This window comes from Prionailurus bengalensis, chromosome B2, assembly GCF_016509475.1.
Source record: "Prionailurus bengalensis isolate Pbe53 chromosome B2, Fcat_Pben_1.1_paternal_pri, whole genome shotgun sequence".
NCBI classification, from domain to species: Eukaryota; Metazoa; Chordata; class Mammalia; order Carnivora; family Felidae; genus Prionailurus; species Prionailurus bengalensis.
The window spans coordinates 62,814,218-62,835,378 of NC_057349.1; the positions used below are offsets into that span (position 1 = coordinate 62,814,218).

Sequence of the window (21,161 nt, forward strand, 5' to 3'; positions counted from 1 at the left end):
TAATGCTAAAATAAAGATGATTTACTTGTATTAAAACACAAATTAGAGGCAAAATTTCAGGCTTTCTGTTAAGTAGTTTTAAAACCTTGCTTTAAATAGTACTAATTAAATGTAAATAAAGTGAATATAATTGTCTATCAGAGAAATGAAACACAGATGCTCTTATTTCAATTCACTAGTAATTGAAGGGTAATGTACAATTGCTTAAAGAGGAAAAAAAAAGAATTCAAATAGGGACAATGCTTTTAAAAAATTAGAGAAGAATCACCAAAAATCTGATGAAGATTTGTGAATCATGGTTTCCAAATGGCCATTTGAGCAGCGTGACTCATGTGATATCCTCCCTCCTTGGCCTCTTTCCACAGTCAACCAAAAATTAGTGATGAAAATCACACCAGAAGGAAACATACCAAGAGGTTTTAAATTTAGCCTTATAAACATGGTTTGCATCACTATGGATGCAACACTAAATGCAGGTATTTGGACTACAATGAAAGACAGTTTTAAAAACCACTATTAAAGTTGACTCTTTAATAGTTTGACTTCAATGAAGTGGAAATGGGCTATTTCCTAAAATTTTTCTTAACATTTTTATTTTTTGCCAGCCAGATTTTGTTACCTGATTTATGAGCCCTGACACATGAAGCATATTTCTATGGTTTAAGGTAACTTTTAAGCTTACTGATTTTCACCATTATGCATCAATAACATATTTTATATTATTTCCCCAATATGGCAATACTGAACTAAAGACGATTAAACCAATTTATCTGTTTTCTAATGTCTGATTATTTTTCTGAATTCTATAATGGTTTTACTTTTCTTTCAAATATATATATATATATATGTATATGTATTCATACACACAATATGTGTATACATATATGTATATATGCCTTCAAATATACATGTATACCTAGTATATATACCCAAATATATATATATATATATATATACATATATATATACACACATAGATAGATAGATATGGAACTCTCCACACACCCACAAATACCTACACAGAGATCTGCAGAAAAATGTTACCTTCACATGTTCAAAGAGATCCCAAAGAGTTCAAAACCCAGGATTTATAGCACCAATCCACAGAAAGACATAATATTTAAAATCACAAAATACTTTTATGAACTCTGAGACAAACCATACCACACAAACCTGTACACATGAACATGATTAGAAGGCAGACAGACTCTCTTGATTAACTTTAAATAAACTGACATAAAAGTGAAAAATGATACACAAATGATATCTTTTTTTAGCTCAACTATTAAGAAGCCAATTATTACCTGTGAATGTATGCCACACACAATACTTTGAAGACATTTCATAATCAAAGTGAGAAACTCTAAGCACCTGCCTCCAATAGTCATTCTGTGAAACTGCTAATAAAACAAAAACCTGGAAGTCATTATTCCTAGCTCTAAGGCGACATTGTTGTAATTAAGGAAAACCTGTGCATGAGTTGGCGGAGTCCTGTCTTGCGGAGTCCTCGTCCTCGTCGAGTGGGAGGGTCACACTGGGAGAGACTAATAAGGGCAGAGATGCGTCCCCCTTCCCCACTCGCAGGGAGCTCACTCGGGCCACTCCTCGGCGGTGCGGCAGCCCTGGCCGGACTCCACTGCGCCTCTGAGGGGCTCAAACACACATTCAAGGTAAGCTGCGCAGCTTTGCCACCGGCCGTTTCCCTTGATCTCTCGCACACATGCCGGTTCTATATCATCTGCTCGTGTCTCTGGTCATTTGCGTGCATCTGCTTTTCAAGAAAATGTAAAAACTGTGCTACACATGTAAATATGTTTTGGTGGATAAATAATGCACACCTGCAATTACGCATTCCCATAGGTGGCTTAACGACGGGACCAAAAACGTTTGGAACGCTACGGCCACTTTAATATGCTATATATGATGTAGTTTGTGCTCAGATGTTCACATAATGCAGGCTTTATGCGTTATACTTTAGTTCTAGGTGATTTTTCTGGCTACGAGTGTTTGTAAAGGAGAGCTACCAGCACCGCTGATGCGGGTGAGAACAGACATCAAAGACAGAAGAACATATCCATGGGGTTAAATGCACAAAACAAATAAACTCAATAGAAATTCATGCCGTTAGATCGTATTTTTTTGGTCTACGTCTAGAGACGTTACCCACTGGAAACAAGGAGACAGTTAAGGGGTGTAAACTGGCAGACGCGAGGTTCCGGCGCCTAGCTCTCGGGCCCGGGGTTACTTATTCTGACATGCGGGTATTTCTCCCAAGTGCTGCTTCCAGGGGCTGCGCGGGCGGGGACCCCGGGACCAGGGCCTCCCCCAGCCCCGGTCAGCCTCCAGGCGTCCGGCGCTGCTCCTTCATTACCCTGCAGCATGCGCAGCGCGGCCCGACCGAGCGCCACCGCCGTCCCCGCCGTCCTCGCCGTCCCTGCCGCCGCCGCCGCCGCCACCGCCGCGGGAACGTCCAGGTCCCGGCACTCGGAGAACGCGGCCCCCACCTCCGCCGCCTTAGCTGCGAGATCCAGCCGCCACCGCCGTCAGCGCGCCGGCGCCGACGCCACCGCGGCCGTGAGGAGGGAGGCGGCGCCGCGCAGCCCGCTAGGGCACTGCAGGGTCCCGAAGAAGTTTGTTGGCCCGGAACCAAGCGCGCCTCGGCCGCCGGGCACGCTAGCTCATTCTGAGCAGGCGGGCGCGTAAGCGAAACCTGTCCCGGGAAGGGGGAGGGAGGGAGGGAGCAGGCGGGTCGGTGGTGGGCTGGCCAGGTTGCAGGAGCCCCAGAGGCTGGGAGAGGTGGGGAAATGGAGAGGGACAGGGTACCAGAACTCACTGCCAGCCTCAGGGGACAGTGGGCTGGGGATCAAAAAGAGGAGAACCCAGAACCCGAGAATGCGCAGAGTTTTAATGGAACCATCCAGGAATTGCAGCAGTGAGTGATGGTGAGCCCCAGCTTGAGGTTGGGGAGTGCAAGGGTAAAGGAAATACTTGTGCTGCCTCGTTGCATCCACAGTTGCAAGACTGATTGGTCCCGTCTTCTGCTTGGAGGAGAAATCTGAGGAGAAACAAGGTGGGGGGATGGTTGGGACGCTCAGGAGGAATTTATATGTGCTTGATAACGGAGGGAATGAAATACAATCACTCCAAAATCTCTCCCTACCCCTACCCCAACAAAAAGTGAGAGAGCAATGGCGCTTGCTATTCTCAATCCAAACCAAGCAGCACTGCCGTTTTTTAAAGAGATTAAAACAAACAAACAAACAAACAAACAAACAAACAAACTCACCACTTTATCAAACGTGTGGTCTCTCAGCATCTCCTTACTGGTGTGTGAGGAGAGAGCTGTAGTGGGACTCAAGTAGAGGTTTTTGGTATGTGCCTGCCAAGGAGAAACTGGGATGTTTAGTTGTTCAGATGGTGCACACGTACCTAAAATCTCTTCCTGAGGAGGCTTGACATGGTTCTTTGACTGGGAATATGTCTTCAGGATGGAAAAGAAGGAGGCAATCGCCAGGGGTGGAAAAATTCATTCTCTCTCTAGGGGGTAGAAAATGGAGAAAGTGACTGGCAGGTGCTTCCATGAGGTTTTGTCCGGCCTGAGCTCTCAAACTGGTAAGGAATCTAAGTTGGGTTTCCTGGGAAAGGAGGGTGGAGGTGTGGTGATAGAGCAGCAGAGCGAGCCTGAACCTGCTATGAAAAGGCCAGAGAAAAAGCAAAAAGGTGAAAGAAAAGCAAATGTCATTATTATCACAGTTGGGACATCTCTGTATCTGAATCATTGTCATCCAAGGAAACCATCTAAAACAGAAGGAAGCCCATGGTATTCTCCAGAAATGGAAAATTTCTATCTACTTTATGGTCTTTCAGTTTAATCTCTCTCGCTGAAATTGTAGTTCATTTTTTTGGAGCAGGTAGAAATGCCCAGTGGGTACAGACAGTGGATGGTTTTAGAGGCAAGAGAAGATATGGAGATAGAAACCACAGTTGTGAGGCTAAGTGGCATCATAATTACAAATTCAAGTGGAAAATGAAAAATTAGTAGGACTAGAGAGAGATGCTAATATATAACCTGGAAAGGATCTTGGAAAAAAGAGAATGAATGGGATTGGAGTTGGATTATTCAGGGCAGGCTGCATTAAAGTCATATATCTTAAAGAGGCAGAGAATAAAGAGGCTTAGCAGAAGAGAGCAAGAGAGAGGGCATTCCAGCCAGAAGGAATGGCATGTGTGAAGGCTTAGAGGTGGGAGTGAGCAGTCATGTGCCTGGTAAGACAGAGAATCCAAGCTGGAATGAAACCGGAGATGAGGAGAGCAGATAACACTTGCCAGGGAGAGACTGGAAAGGAGAGGCTGAGAGGCAAGGGGCTCTTTGGGGTGTTATTTTGTAGGCCAGTAGTGATATAATCAGATGAGGAAGTTGCGTATTAAATTTGGAAATTGATAGAAAGAGGGTGAATGCCAGTAGAATACTAGGATATTTGTGAGGCCCAAAGGGTCTCTGATACCTCTTTGAAAACAATCAAAAGGAATTATGAGATTGTAAGATTATTAGGTCATAGAGCCCTTCAGATGGGAAAATTAGGAAAACTGGATAGATAAGGAAATATATATGTTAATTTAAAATTTTAAGTGGCATTGGATCGTTGATATAGATATATCTGTGGAAACAGAGCTAAAGAATTGATATCCAAAAAAATGTAGGTCACTCATAATGGTGGAAGTTGAGAATGGTATCAAAAAAAGTTGATGGAGACAATGATATTTCAGGGAAGTGTATCAATTAACCAAACAAGTTGTTGAGGATGATGAGACTCAGTTAAGCATGTTTAAAGGGGACCTGAGTTTGGAGACCCTCTGGAAGTAGGTGCTAGTTTTGAAGGAGAAATAACACAGAATTTTGAGAAAATGTGGTAGAGTTGATGAGCTTTAGAGGATTATAAACATTAAGAACCAGGGAATATATTTTCTGTGAAGGAAGAGAAATTCAGTAATAGTATGTTTTGTGCATCTCATTAAATAACTGAACTTATGTTCACTGAGCTTTCTTTTAGTAATTTTTTTCTATATTGGTCTGTAATTCTTCACCTCCTATCTTTCTGTAAATGTTAAGTCCGTATCTGCATATATTACTTAACAGGTTGAACCTTTCATTTGTTTAATTTTGGAAACGTATTGCCTTAGACTGTGTTCCTACAAATTGATCGAGTACCTACTAAATGCTAGTGTTAAAACATCATTTAATGTTTGAACAAAACACGAATGATAAGACACTTTTTTTTCTGTAAGATATTCAGTATGGAGGGGGGACGGAATGTACATAAGTTATTAAAGTGCAGTATAGACTGTGCTGAAGCAGAGGTGGGAACTGAACTCTATTAGATTGCAAGACAGTGAATAAATGAACTCTGTGATGGTTCCTGCAGACTTCATAGAAGACATGGTATTTGAATTGCATGTGGAAGGCAGAGTAAATGATCACCAGGTGGAACGATATCCCAACAGCCAAAACTGCATGTGCAGAAGCCTGGCACATGTGGGGTAATCGTGAAGGGTTTTATGGAGTGGAGTTTGTTTGGAAGGAGGTAGCAGGCCATGAGACTGGTCAGATGAGTTGAGGACTCCACTAATGGTGAGAGAGTCTTGAGTCCCTTAGGAATAGCCAATGAAAAACCACCAGGAGACTTCAAAAAAGCAGAGCACTAAAGTGATTAGATCTGTCATGGAAATAGAAGTCTTGAGCAGTAGGGATATAGAATCAAGGGGAACGAGACTGAAACAGAGGAATCTAGTTTGGGGTCTCCTGCACTTTTACAGATGAGAAATGGTAAGGACGTGAAGTAAATCAGTTTTTGTGAGGATGAATAAGTTGGTATGGATTCAGAGGAACTTTGTAAAAGTAGATTTGATAGACTTGATAGAGATTTGATATGGGAGGGGTAAAGAATGAATTAAAGCGGATTTTGAAATGTCTAACTCAGATTATTAAGGTAAAAAAGGATGCCTGTAATTAAAATATAAAGGTCAAGAGCTTTCTGTAGATTGTAATAAGGGCAGAAACCTTGCCTAAGCTGCATCCGACTTCTGCACACCAGCTTCAATTTCATTATTGATGAAATTATGAAATAATGCTAAATCTAGTCCTAAAATGTTGAGATTTTTTGTCCTATTATTGGCTTGGAATTTAACTCTATAGGCATGTCTTTTCAGCTGGCTTTCTCTAATAGTTGGTAGACTCTGCTCTAGCTTCACTAAAGATAGATTCTAAAAATTGGTGAAAGAACAGATGTGTTAACACCTGTTTTTTGTTTGTTTGGTTTTTTTTTTTTTTTTTTTTTTTTTGGTTTTTTTGCTTATTTAAAAGATCTGTGACTTAACAACACTATGGCCAGATTTTCTTGGAGTTATGTACAGGCATATTGGAGGGTAGTCAAGAAGTTTGATTTAAGAATCAAACCCCTACCCAGTCACACGGCATTACTCTTTGTAATGAATGCTCTGAGAACATGGGTTTAGTCATGTAACAAATCAAACTTACTTTTTTAAAAGTTGAAATGTGTTGCTCATTTAACAGCCTACATAAAGTGAATCAGTACTCTTTTCTATTTTCTCCTTTTTCTTCTTTCACTTGTCTTTTCCATGTTATTTTCTATTTATGTCTTAACTCTAACACTCAGACTCTTTACCTAATACCAAATTTCAAAGATGCAGAATGAGCATTATAAAATGATTCATGTTCTGTAGGCAGATTTGGTTTGGTTTACTCAAAAGTTTGTGCTGAGAAGCCCCTGACCATCTTATCTAGCAAGCCTACTATTTCATCATCCTATTTACTCTGCTTTCCTTTAATTCCTAGTGTCTGTCTTTCAAAGATGATGTGTATGTTTGTTTATTTTTGGTCTCCCTTACCAGAGTGACACCAGGGACTTCCCCTGTTTGGCTCACTGCTGTATCTCCAGTGACTACTATATCCCCTGTGGCACATAGTAGGAATCTCATTGTATGGATGGAATGAAAGATTAAGGTTTTCCACTGCTCTTTTCTGTCTTTTCTATGCTCTGTGTACATTAATCTAGATTGACAAAGAATTTTTAAAAATCCATCTCCTAGAGGACCTGGGTGATTTAGTTGATTGAGCGTCCAACTTCAGCTGGGATCATGATCGTGCAGTTCAAGAGTTTGAGCAGCACAGAGCCCACTTTGCATCCTCTGTCCCCTTCTCTGTGCCACTGCCCTGCTTCCATTCTCTCTCTCTCTCTCTCTCTCTCTCAAAAATATATAAGGAATAAAAAAAAATTCATGTCCTAATTAAAATATTTTCAGTGTCTGGGGCGCCTGGGTGGCTCAGTCGGTTAAGCGTCCGACTTCAGCCAGGTCACGATCTCGCGGTCCGTGAGTTCGAGCCCCGCGTCGGGCTCTGGGCTGATGGCTCAGAGCCTGGAGCCTGTTTCCGATTCTGTGTCTCCCTCTCTCTCTGCCCCTCCCCCGTTCATGCTCTGTCTCTCTCTGTCCCAAAAAATAAATAAACGTTGAAAAAAAAAATTTTAAAAAAAATAATAAAATATTTTCAGTGTCATAGTTGCCTTACAGGGTTTCAAGAGCTGAATAATGGAAATTTAAAGGACAGTGACTCCTTTTTAAATTGCCTTATGCCAACCAGTATCAAAACTATTCCACTTGGGCAAGGATGGTGAGAATAATGGGTTAGAAGTAGAGGTCATAGCCAGACCTTCAGTCGGTCTTTATCTCTTTGTTGTCATAGCATTGGGAAATAGGTTATAGATAGGGCTATCTGGATGATTTTAGACAGTTCATCGGCTCCTCGGCACTGTTGTCTGCTCAAGACTGGAAGTACTGGAATACTCACACTTAGAACTTTGGTACTTTGTAGTGCTGGGAAAGAACTACAGCCTGGATCTGGATAGCTTTTTTTTTTTTTTTAAGTTTATTTACTTATTTTGAGAGAGAGAGAGAGCGATCAGGGCAGGGGCAGAGAGAGAGGGAGAGAGAAAAATCCCAGGCAGGCTCCACACCACCAGTGGGGAGCCTGATGTGGGCCTTGGACTCATGAACCTTGAGATTATGACCTGAGCTAAAACCAAGAGTCGGTTGTTCAGCCAACTGAGCCACCCAGGCACCCCCCAGGATCTGGCTAGCATCTTGATAAAGAATAGCTACAAATTTAAAGGAAGTATATAGGGAAGTTAAAGGTCTATCCCACATCCTGATAGTAAACATCATGGTGTAACAGCACTGGCTTCTTAGTGAAGAAGAGCTGAACTTGTATCTCAGGCTCTGGGATCTTCTCTATGAGCTTTAATGCTTCATATCTGTAGAATAAGGGCCTGGTACTTGTCTTCTGTACTCTCCTTAGGCCCAGGCAACAAGGTCCCTGCTCTGGGCCTTACATTTTGGAAGGCCCTTATGTGGCCTTGCTCTGGATGTGCTTCTGCTCTCAGGGTTAGGAGTCCACAGATATAAGGGGACCCATCCACACAAAGCTCAAGCTGCTAGTTGAGGCTCTGGGAACCCAAGGTCCTGAAATTCCTTGACCAAAGGACCCTTAGTCCTCTTATAAGACCTGGCAGACCTCTTCCTTGGATTCATCTTTCCAGGGGCAAACCAAGTCACTGGTGGGAACACTCTTAGGCCCAAGCAGGTATCAAGGAGTGACTGCTTGCAGGTGTTATGGACAGAGCTTAGACTTATTGGTATCTTACCATACATGTAGGTGAGGCCCCTCATGGTGCAGACCAAGTCAAAAATGGGAAAAAGTGAGGGAAGAGCTTTGGTCCAGGCCAGAGTCTAGTTAATCCCTTGTAGCCTGCTGTATTCAATTCCAAACTTGACTTGGGCTTTCAAGTCTTTGTGAAGGTATACTTGCCAAGATAAAAGGAAAAAACATATTTCTTCTTAGTCTTATTAGCTTTATTTTTAACTTTCATATATTTAGACATATGATATGTGGATCTCTTGTCCTATAATGTGATAGTGTTAGGAAGAGACATGCCTGCCTCTCAAAAAATACACATATAAAAGAAATTGTGCTTCAGAAAATGAGAACATGTGTAACCAATATTCCCCACATCATTCTTAAAATGTATCATGAGCCATCTTTGTACAAGTTTTGAAAAAAGTGATTTGAGGCCTTTAGTAACATCCATATCCATATATGTTATTCTGAGGCTCTTCATTGGGCAGTCTGTTGGGACAGCATTGAAGGTCTGTGTTAACATTTAAATCTTACCTAAGAAGAGCAATAAGTTAAATTGTGACAACATTGGCTTGTATAAATTTATCAAACTATCTTGATGGTCATCTAGCTGAGGGGACAAAATAGAAAATTGGGAAGTTTTGATGATGGAGGAGATTGTGGACAAAGCCCAGAATTGAGAATTCCTGGAGGGCACTGGAGGTGGGTGCAGAGCAGCAAGAAGTAGCCTGAGGGTTCTGGGGACAGTGAGAAGGATCTGGAGGAGAGGTCCAGAAAGACCCTAAGGGAGGTTTTTCCCACCCTGCAACTGCCTGAAGCAGAGGTTAAGGATCTGGAAAAGGTGTTTTGTTTTAACATATACAAGGATTTATTTTGAGACCTTTATCAAGTTTTTTTTTTTTTTTTTTCAAATGTTCCTAGTGGGAAAAAAAAATGTTCCTAGTGGAGGGGAGTATATCTGTACTTAATCAGGATCAAAACAATAGAAACCTCAAATAGTAAACATGTTTTAAATGTACAAAGAGATGTACACCTGAAACTAATATAACCCTGTATGTTAACTATACTGGAATTAAAATAAAAAGCTTAAAAAGAGAAAAATTAAGAATTAAATGTACGAATCGATACTATGTTCATGGTAATGGTCGATCCTTGAAATATTATAAGATCTTAAAATGCTTGATGAATTATAAAAGATTAAATTATCATCACTACAGATTTAAAGATAAGTATGTTTTTCTATATCTTAAGATTTGGAAATTGGCAGTCTGTTACTTATTTTAATTCAAAGAATGTTTATTGAGCCCCTACTTTCACAGATACTATGCTAGCTGCTGAGGATAAGGTGATGGACAAGACAGACATAGTCTCTGCCTTCAAGGGAGAGTAGAGTTGAGTGGGGGCAATAAACACATGTCCACAGACAGAATTGTCTGAGCTAGAGAATAATGGGGCAAAGACACTTACCTGTCAGGTAAGAGCTCTTCCACCCAGTAACATTTACATTGAGAGGTGTAGGATGAAAAGGACCCAGTGTGATCCAGGTTGAGGACACAGCATGCACAAAAGTCCTGAGGTTGGAAAGAACATGGGAATTTGAAGGATAGGATATCAGTGAAGAGGAGAGTACCAAGTGAAGCTGGAGAGGAGAGTAGGAGCTAAAGTACTCAGGGCCTAGAAGGCCATAGAAAGGCTTTTGGATTACATGTAAAGTACAATGGGAGACCATTTAAAGGGTTAAAGCAGGGGAGTGACGTGATTCAATTTTTATTTTAAGAAAAGCTCTCCTGTGCTATGTAGTGAGTGAATATGGTCAGAAGCTGATAGCAGATTTGAGGGGAAATGAGTTAGGAAGTTGTTGAGGAATCTACACCAGGGTAACCTAAATTAGGATTATGGCAGAAGAATGGAGGGCAGTGGATGGATTTGAGATGGGTATGGGGTAATACTGATATGACTTGCTGATTGTTTGGATGTGGGAGATGGTGATAAGGAAGACAGAAGCATCAGTGTGATGCTTGAGTTCCTGGTTTGAGCATTTTGATGGGCACTAATTGAAACTGGGAAGAGCATGAGAAGAGTAAGTTGTCGTTGAGAATCAAGCATTTAACTTGGACATATTAAATTACAGGTGTCTTGTGCACCATCTAAGAGGAAATATAGAATAGGCAGCTGGCTACAGTCTAATGTTCAGAGAAGACTGGATTGGGGATACAAATTTTAGATTCATCTGACAGGTACTGTTTAAAGCCAAGAAATGGTGAGATCACCTCAAGAGACATTATAAAGACAATGTGGGGAAGGCCCACAGATCCCAGGATTAAGATATCAGGTAGCAAAAAGATTTGAGAAGGGATTTAGAGAGAAATCCCAGAGAGTGTGAGGGCCGGGATGACCAATGAGACTGAAGATTTCAAGGAGGGAGTAGTCAGCTATAGGAAGTACCACCAAGATTTGAATTAAATGGGGAGAACAAAGAATTCTCTCAAGTTCTTGCTGAACTTGGTGAAAGGCATTTCATTAGAGGGTGGAATGGCAATTCATCAATAACTAGGACATTTAGTCAACTAAACATAACATCTTATTCTTCAAATGTTTTGCATAAATGAGATTGAAGCTAAGTGCTATGAACCTCTAAGTGACTCAAGGAACCAGTTGGGAGACCTCAAGATTGAGTTAATATGCATATGGCTATATAGCTCTCTGGGTCTTTGTTGCTGTAAGAGGGACCAAAGCTTCAATGAACATAAATTTATGGGTGCTTTGACATTTTCCCATTGTCCAAATTTCACTATCAACCTCAGGCTGAGGAGATAACTAAACTTTTACTAATTATTTATTTATTTATTTATTTATTTATTTATTTATGAGAAACACATGCATAAGCGGAGGAGGGGCACAGAGAGAGGGAGAGAGAGAGAATCTGGAGCAGATTCCCCCCTCAGTGCAGAGCCTGACACAGGGCTTGATCTCAGGACCCTGAGATCATGGCCTGAGCTGAAATCAAGAGTCAGACACTTAACTAACTGAGCCATCCAGGCACCCCCAATTTTTATTATTATTTATGAATATGTAGAGCAAACACTTATAATAGTAAGTAATTTGTATGAATACTTACTATGTTCAAGGACCTCTACTATACTTTCCCCAGTTGTTAAATAATTTATTGCTAGTGTTGTTATCAGTTTTCAGGTAAATAAATGAAGGCTTAGTGAGATTACATAACTTGTTTATAAGTGGCAAAGCCCAGACATAAGCCATGGTTTTAATCTCTATACTACACTGCTAGTTTATCAACTAATAGAAGTCACTTAGGAAAAATGTCTATTCAAGTCCTCTGCCCATTTTTTAATTATGGGTTTTTTTTTTTTTTTGGTGTTGACTTGTATAAGTTCTTTATATATTTTGGATATTAACTCCTTATCAGATATATCATTTCAAATATCTTCTCCCTTTCAGTAGGTTGCCTTTTTGTTTTGTTGATGTTTTCCTCTACTGTATTAAAATTTTGTTGACAGTTTCACATCTGTGTTCAAAAGAGATTTGCCAGTAATTTTCTCTTTCTTACAATATCATTGTTGAGTATATTGTAATAATTTTGCTGCCTTAATGATTTATCTGTGTTCTCTTGGTCTATTCTTTGAAAAATTTTTTAAATGAAAGGTCAGTGATAATTCCTGCTTAAATATTTGGTAAAATTTTATGATTTAATTCATATGTACCTGAAGATTATTTGCATGGTAATTTTTTATTGAATATTTAATGACTATAATAGTGTAAAACTTCTTTTATTCTTGTCTATGTGTTAGTAATTGAAATCCCTTTAAGTAACAAAAATGTCTAGAAGATAAAATTCGTGGTTAAAAATAAAAAAATCAAGGATCTCTGATAATTAAATCAATATTTTTGAGTTCATTTATTTGAAATAGAATTAATTGCTTTAACAACTACTAACTGAAATAATAGGATAAGTTTGCAAAGTCATATGAGGATTAAGACTATATCTAGATGAAAGAGTTTAAAAGAAATAAGGCATAAAACCAGCTGTTTGATATTTAGAACCACACACGATTTTAGTGTTGCAATTGCTACTTCTAGCTATTCATCCAGAAATATCTAAAATCTTGAATTAATTTTAAAGTGCTGATCTTAGAGTATTTGGCACATGCAGAATACCAAAGATGATAAGTTTAGTTTTTTTCTAGAGTGTGTACTGACAACATTTAGACATTGGTGTGATGGATTCTTTTATATTTGACTCTTGAATAAAATTTAAATGATGGCAAATAAATGATTCAATATTATTTGCATATTTAGAAGTCTTAGAATAGCTATTCTAATAATACTGCAATTGTTAAATACACTGAAGGAGCCATTATATTTTTACTTACAGTTTATTTTCATGTTATTTCACTATAAAAATTAATTTGCATAATATTTAAGTTTTCCATTTTAGGGATTCTGTTTACTAAATCTTTTACTGTAATACCTATAAAGTAGTAGTCTATAGTTAGAAAAACAAATGGTTATGGATGATAACACATTAATGTTGAATATGATGCCAGTGGTAGGCTCAGGCAGGAATTATATATATCCATTCTTTTCTTTAAACATAAGGAAAGATTGCTTTTCACATGTATGTATAGTAATCACTCCAGTAGCAGTGATTATTCCTCCCAGTAACAACATAGTTATGTTTATAGAAAATGTAACATCAGTTAAAACAAAATGTGTAACACTAATATATAGAAGAGAAAATAGAATTGTGAATAATAAGATTATATTGTAAAAATATAAATCCATTGTAGATGACACCAAAAGAACAGGTGACAAGAACAATAGGTAAATTGGATGACACAAAAGTAAATTTCTTTGTGAAGACGTAACCCACAACAAAGAGAGTGAAGACGTAACCCACAACAAAGAGGAAAATATGGGCAAATCATATGTCTGAAAGGGACTAATATCCAGAATATATAAAGAACTCCTACAATTCAACAATAGCCAGGTTATAAAATGGGGAAAGGATTTAATAGGCATTTCTCCAGAGAAGATATACAAATGGAAATAAGCATATGAAAATACCTTCAACATCACTAATCCTTAGGGAAATGAAAATCAAAAACATAATGAGATACCCTCTCATACCCATTAGGATGGTTGCTATTAAAAAAATAATAATAAGGTTGATGAGGATGGAGAGAATTTGGAACTGTTGTGCATTGTTTGTGGGAATATAAAATGGTGTAGCTGGTATGGCAAACAGTATGTTGGTTCTTAAGAAAATTAAAAATAGAATTATCATATGATCCAGCAATCCCGTTTCTGGGTATGTACCTAAAAGAATTGACAGCAGGGTTTGGACAGATATTTGTACATTCATGTTCATAGTAACATTATTCACATTAGCCAAAAGGCAGGAGCAACCCAAGTATACATCAGTGGATGACTGGATAAACAAAACATGGTATATATATACAGTGCAATATTATTCAGCTTTAAAAAAGGAAGGAAATTTTGGGGTCTCCTGGGTGGCTGTCTGTTAGCCACTGGACTCTTGATATCAGCTCAGGTCATGATCTTACTGTTGTGGGATCTAGTCTGCATTGGCTCCATGCTGAGCAGAGCTTGCTTGGGATTCTCTCGCTCTCTCTCTCTCTCCCTCTCTCTCTCTCTCTCTCTCTCTCTCTCAAAATAAATAAATAAACTTAAAAAATTAAGATAAAAAGGAAGGAAATTCTGACCTATGCTTCAACATGAATGAACTTTAAGGATATTATGCTAAACGAAATGAAGTCACAAAAGGATAAATACTGTCTGATTCCACTTATATGAGTTACCTAGCATAATCTAATTCATAGAGTCAGAAAGTAGAGTGGTAGTTGCCAAGGATTGGGGAGGGAGAAATGGGGAGTTAATGTTCAATAGTTATAGAGTCTCAGTTTTGCAAGATGAGAAATTATGGATGATAGTGATGATTACACAATAATATGAAGGTACTTAATTTTACCTAAAAGTGATGAAGATTTTAGATTTTATGTTAGGTGTATTTTACCAGGATTTAGAAATATATATATATATATATTTTTATATATATATACATATATATATATACACACACACATATATGTGTATGCATATATGTGTGTGTGTGTATATATATATATATGTGTATATATATGTCTATATTTCTAAATTGCATACATAAAATCATTTTAAAGTGGTATAGCTTTAAAAAACACATGAAAAGAAGAGAAAATTTAAGTTATAAGAGGCTGTGTGGACATTGATAATTAGGAAGTAATCTGAAAATATTTTTGGAACTTTTTCATACACACTAAGGTGTATATTGATAAATTATGTATAACTACATATATAATCATATATCCAATTATAGAATTCTATGTAGTGTAAAAATCTATCGTGTTCTCTTTGGTGATGAGGATTTTCTAGAGATAATGATGAAAGGAATTGTAAGCTCAATTCCAGTATTTTGTTTTGTTGCAGACCTGCAGCCACTTGTTCACATGGTTTCGAGGCACAATGAGGCATGCTGGCTCTTGGAAACTTTGGCTCTGGATGGCAATGCTTCTGCTTCCTGCTTCCACTTCCGTGACGGTCAGGGACAAGTCAGGTATCCAGGCCACCTCTTTTGTCCAGTCACCAAATGTTATTTATAGTCTTCAAGTTATTTTTAAAACTCATCGAAGTAAATTGTTGGGGTTAAGGAGGCCATAGATTAAATCTACAAGTACAAAATAAATTCATTCTTTTTTCCCATTGACCTTTAATTTTGCACATTGAGAATTTCTAAAATCACCTCATTTTCCCATATTATATTAGTCTAAATAGCCTTTCCTTCCTTTCATTGATATTTACAAATATAAATATATGTGTGTGATTCTCTGCATGTACTTTTCTTCTTTTACCCCTTGTCATAAGTTAGAAGTACATATGTCTATCACTAATTAGGATTAACCAGGGACGTGTCTAATCTTAATTAGGGAAAAGTGAAAACTAGGAGATATAAAAGGAAATGTAGTTTAAGTAAGTTTTATAGTATCTCAGATGAAATGTACAAAAGATGAACAGTTGTTAGAGCACTTAGCACTAAATAGATATTTATTTGCAGTTATTAAATTATCAACTTCACAAATATTTCCAAAGGGCTTGAAGGCAGTTTGAAACATTTACTCTCATCTCTGATTTTTAAAAATAATTACATGCCTAATTTGGAAAACTTTTCTTGAACTTTGAGTATGTATAAACTACTGATTTAGATGTACTTTTAAGTCAAACTAGACACACTAGAGAAGCCATTTGCTAAGCAAAGAGACACTTCAACTCTCCTACGCAAAGGATCACATATAATGTATTCTGACGATGGTCACATATGATGATGCATTCTGAAACTATGAGTCTTACTGTGCCTACTATTTTGACTATATCTTTAAGAAGTATTGCTAAGGGGTATAAACACGCTCTAGTAGAGACTTCTGAGTTTGAAGCACACATAAAAACAGTCTAAGATATAACAAATCTAATCTCTTAGTGTTCTGTAAGTCTTTGTGATTTTTTAAAAATTTTTTAAATTTATTTTTGAGAGAGAGAGAGAGAGAGAGAGAGAGAGAGAGAGAGAGAGGCTGAGCAGGGGAAGGACAGAGGGAGAGGAAGACACAGAATTGGGAGCAGGCTCCAGGCTCTGAGCTGTCAGCACAGAGCCTGATGCGGGGCTCAAACTCACAGACTGCGAGATCATTACCTGAGCTGAAGTCGGACGCTTAACTGACTGAGCCACCCAGGCGTCCCAGTCTTTGTGATTTTTATATTAATTCGTCAGGAGGTGCATTTCCTAATAATCCACATGAAAGTTTGAATATTCTGCCACTGTGTCAATGATATCCTGAGGCTGTCATGCTTTTTGGAGGGAAAACACTTTCCTTCCTCAGTGGGAAATAAATCAGAAGTGACTCATGGCAAAAGGAAGTCCATAGGGCAAGGGGCGTTCACTCTGATGATGTTTTGACTCTCAATTTCTTTATGTCCTCTCCTTTTTTTTTAAAATTTATATCCAAGTTAGTTAGCATATAATTCAATAATGATTTCAGGAGTATAATCCAGTGACTCATCACCTACATATAACACCCAGTGCTCATCCCAACAAGTGCCCTGCTCAATGCCCCTTGCCCATTTAGCCCATCCCCTCACTCAAGATCCCTCCAGCAACCCTCAGTTTGTTCTCTGTATTTAAGAGTCTCTTATGTTTTGTCCCTCTGCCTATTTTTATATTATTTTTGCTTCCCTCCCTTATGTTCATTTGTTTTGTATCTTAAATTCCACATATGAGTGAAGTCATATGAAATTTGTCTTTCTGTGACTAATTTTGCTTAACATAGTATACTCTAGTTCTATCCATGTTATTGGTAATGGCAAGATTTCATTCTTTTTGATTGACAAATAATATTCCATTGTATCTATGTACCACATCTTCTTTTTTTTTATTTAACTTTATTTTTTATTTTTTAAAATTTACATCCAAATTAGTTAGTATATAGTGAAGCAATGATTTCAGTAGATTCTTTAATGGCCCTTACCCATTTAGCCCATCCCCCTACCACAACCCCTCTAACAACCCTCAGTTTGTTCTCCATATTTATAAGTCTCTTTTGTCCCCCTCCCTGTTTTTATATTATTTTTGTTTCCCTTCCCTTATGTCCATCTGTTTTGTCTCTTAAAGTCCTCATATGAGTGAAGTCATATGATTTTTGTCTTTCTCTGACTCACTAATTTCACTTAGCATAATACCCTCCAGTTCCATCCACGTGGTTGCAAATGGCAAGATTTCATTCCTTTTGATTGCTGAGTAATACTCCATTGTATATGTATATCACATCTTCTTTATCCATTCATCCATCGATAGACATTTGGGCTCTTTCTATACTTTGGCTATTGTTGATAGTGCTGCTATAAACATGGGGATGCATGTGTCCCTTTGAAACAGCACACCTGTATCCCTTGGATAAATGCCTAGTAGTGCAGTTGCTGGGTCGTAGGGTAGTTCTATTTTTAATTTTTTGAGGAAGCTCCATACTGTTTTTCAGAGTGGCTGCACCAGTTTTCATTCCCACCAGCAGTGCAAAAGGATTCCTCTTTCTCTGCACCCTCGCCAACATCTGCTGTTGCCTGAGTTGTTAATTTTAGTTATTTTGTTTGTTCCCTCCTTTTAAGAAGCATTAGTAGGTAATGAAATTTGCAACTTAAAAGGAGAGGATAAGACTTCTTTGGTTAGAAAGGAAAATGAATCTTTGGTTGAGATGGACACAGTTTTAGGGACATGCTAGTGCATAATCAATGCTTTTAACAATAATAATGATTTGAAGGATCTACAATAAATCAATTTCCAGTTTTAGTTTGACCAAGAATCATCTGGGGTATTGATTCCTAAATCCCACTCTGAGATTGCCATTATGCAAGACAGGCTGGGTGGGATTCAGCAATTAATTTCTTTAACAGACTCCTCACGTGAATCTAATATGATATGTCTAAGGAAAACACTTGTAGAAATACTCACCTTTGGGAGTATTAGCTGACATTTTTGTCTTTTTTTTTCTTTCTTAGCTGGTTATCTTGCATCTTACCTACCAGGTTTTCTTTATTTTATTTTATTTTATTTTATTTTATTTTATTTTATTTATTTTTTGTTATTTTTGCCTTTAGTAACTTTTTTAAGTTAAAAAACCGTGGTAGGAACACAACATGGCATCTACCCTCTTAAGAAATATCTAAGTGTATGTATAATTCAGTATTGTTAACTATAGGCACAATGTTGTGCAGCAACATTAGAACTTAATCATTTTACACTACTGAAACTTCCCCATTTTGGAATTCTCCTGAATGTTTTGCTTTTGCAGCTTTGGTATCGCAATTATTTTCTTTTTAATTTTTTTAATGTTTATTTATTTTTGAGAGAGAGGGAGAGACAGAGACAGAGCATGAGCGGGAGTTGGGGCACAGAGAGAGGGAGACACAAACCGAAGCAGGCTCCAGACTCTGAGCCACCAGCACAAAGCCCAATGCAGGGCTCGAACCCACAAACCACAAGATCATGACCTGAGCCGAAGTCGGACACTTAACCGACTGAGCCACCCAAGTGCCCCATGGTATTGCAATTCTTCAATCAGGTTCTATTTATTGTATGTAGGACTACTAGAATGCATATATTCTGGTCCAATTAACTTTACCAAATTTATCTTTCTGAAAGATTTTCCTAAGGAGTGTGAATTCAGAATTAATCTGAACTCTTAACAAGATTCACATAACATGAAGCACTGAGAGAAAGTAATACAGACAAAAATTAAGTTGATTTTTATCAGGCTGTTTGGTAGAAGGTTCTCCTGAAGCAACACATACTGAACATGCCATGGCAATTGCTTAACTTCAGGTATCATTTGCATTAACTGAAAATGTTTGCACAGCACTGTCATAAGGGTTATTGAAGAATATGACACGCTGGGCATGGCCTGACAGGGGGCTCTTGTGTCTTGTGTCTCTGATTCACAGTGCAAGGTTCCCTTTTTAGTTTCCTCATGTGCAGACCTGTGTGTGTGGTCACTAACCATTTACCGGAGGGAAGTGATTACATCTAAAAATAAAATATAACAAATCTGAGGGAGAGGCTAGGGTTTCAACTTTGGAGTCTGTGAGGTTGTCAACAGTCTACTGTTAAACCTAAATATACGAAGGATAAATTGAATCTTTTAATTGCTTTATTTTAACTCTATAGTATATTTAATGATGCTTGGAATATTGTTCCAGTTGGGATAGAATTCAAGAGTAATATGGAAAGATGCAATACAACTTGAATTTTAAAATCTTGAAGCCATTAAGAATTCAGTTATTTCTTATTCTTTTATCAGTTTTACTATTACATTGAGATTATGAGTTAAGGCATATTTATATATTTTCATATTGTAGATAAATAATTTGAATGTGGCAGTTTCAGCTCAGTTGTCAAAAGAGGATCATATTAAAGAGAAGAGAATTGTATTAAAAATATACATTGTGTAGATCTTAAAATTTGCATTAGATTTTCTTAAAACTTTCCACTGTGATAGAAGTTTATGTACTATGTTTATGTAATTAAAGGCTCCTCTTTTTCTTCTACTTTCCTAAACCTGGTCTAAGGCCAACTACTGAGTTATCATCAAAACTAATAAAAACAGAAGAACAGAGTAAGGAAATGCAGCAAAAAAAATCCCCCCCAAAACAAAACAAAACAAAAAATAAACCAGACTTGATAAAAGGAGAGATGATAGAATGCCATTTCTTTTACTTATGGTAAAACATCATGTTAAGTGTCTAGATGGAATTGATTATAAACTTAGGCCCTAGACCATACACATATACCTTTTAAAGCTAGTTTACTATCAATTATAAGGAAAAACTGTTATTCTGAAATTTGGCTTTTATTAATTGAAACACACTGCACTCTTAAACTCAAGAGTGGAAAGTGTGCTATCGTATGGAGGGTTTTGTGTTTTTAAGAATTCCTCATGTTCAATGTGGTGCCATGTAACTGACAAATATACTGTGTAACTCCTAAATTTTTAAAGTGGAGGAAAGTTTCACAATTATAAATAAATATTATAGGTCCTAACCAGGTATTCTTTGGATGAACAGCTTTGTTTTAAAAGCAACAACAACAACGACGACAAACCCACAAGATGCTATAAGGATTTTGTGATCTTTTGTGACTTTTTCTGTTAAAATAGCTGTGTTCTCACTTTTTTTGTTTTCATGTTTGGTCACTTTTCCATATTATTTTTGTTATATTCTGGTCCAACAATATTTACCTATTATTTATTAACCAGTGTTTTTCTCCAAACCTGGGACACTCTGTAATCCTTTTCAAAGATATTGTCAAAGTAGGAAATGTACAGGGGTCTGCGGGCAACCCGTAACAATAAAATAAAAAGGACTGCTTCCCCTGCAGTCCAACGGGAAGTCTGTTTTAGTCTTTTTTTAGAAAAAGCGTGAAACACCTAAAGGTTCTTCTTTGCTCTATTTATGAAAAGAAAAGAAACCAATTCTGTCTCTTGGGTATTGCTACTTTTCACGTTCCCGACTCTAATCTTTTTTTTTTTTTTAATATATGAAATTTGTTGACAAATTGGTTTCTATACAACACCCAGTGCTCATCTTAAAAGGTGCCCTCCTCAATACCCATCACCCACCCTCTCCTCCTTCCCACCCCCCATCAACCCTCAGTTTGTTCTCAGTTTTTAACAGTCTCTTAAGCTTTGGCTCTCTCCCACTCTAACCTCTTTTTTTTTTTTTTTCCTTCCCCTCCCCCATGGGTTCCTGTTAAGTTTCTCAGGATCCACATAAGAGTGAAACCATATGGTATCTGTCTTTCTCTGTATGGCTTATTTCACTTAGCATCACACTCTCC

At 37.8% G+C, this 21,161-nt stretch overlaps 1 protein-coding gene across 1 annotated transcript in view; it reads left to right on the forward strand.

Moving 5' to 3' along the window:
• Positions 1-1,325: 1,325 nt before the first annotated feature.
• Positions 1,326-21,161, forward strand: part of COL19A1 (collagen type XIX alpha 1 chain) — a 346,821-nt gene continuing 326,985 nt past the window's right edge. The window contains exons 1-2 of the mRNA XM_043591732.1: positions 1,326-1,670; positions 15,218-15,344. Coding sequence (XP_043447667.1) covers positions 1,476-1,670; positions 15,218-15,344 — 322 coding nt within the window. The 5' untranslated portion in view covers positions 1,326-1,475. The remainder of the gene's footprint in view (positions 1,671-15,217; positions 15,345-21,161) is intronic.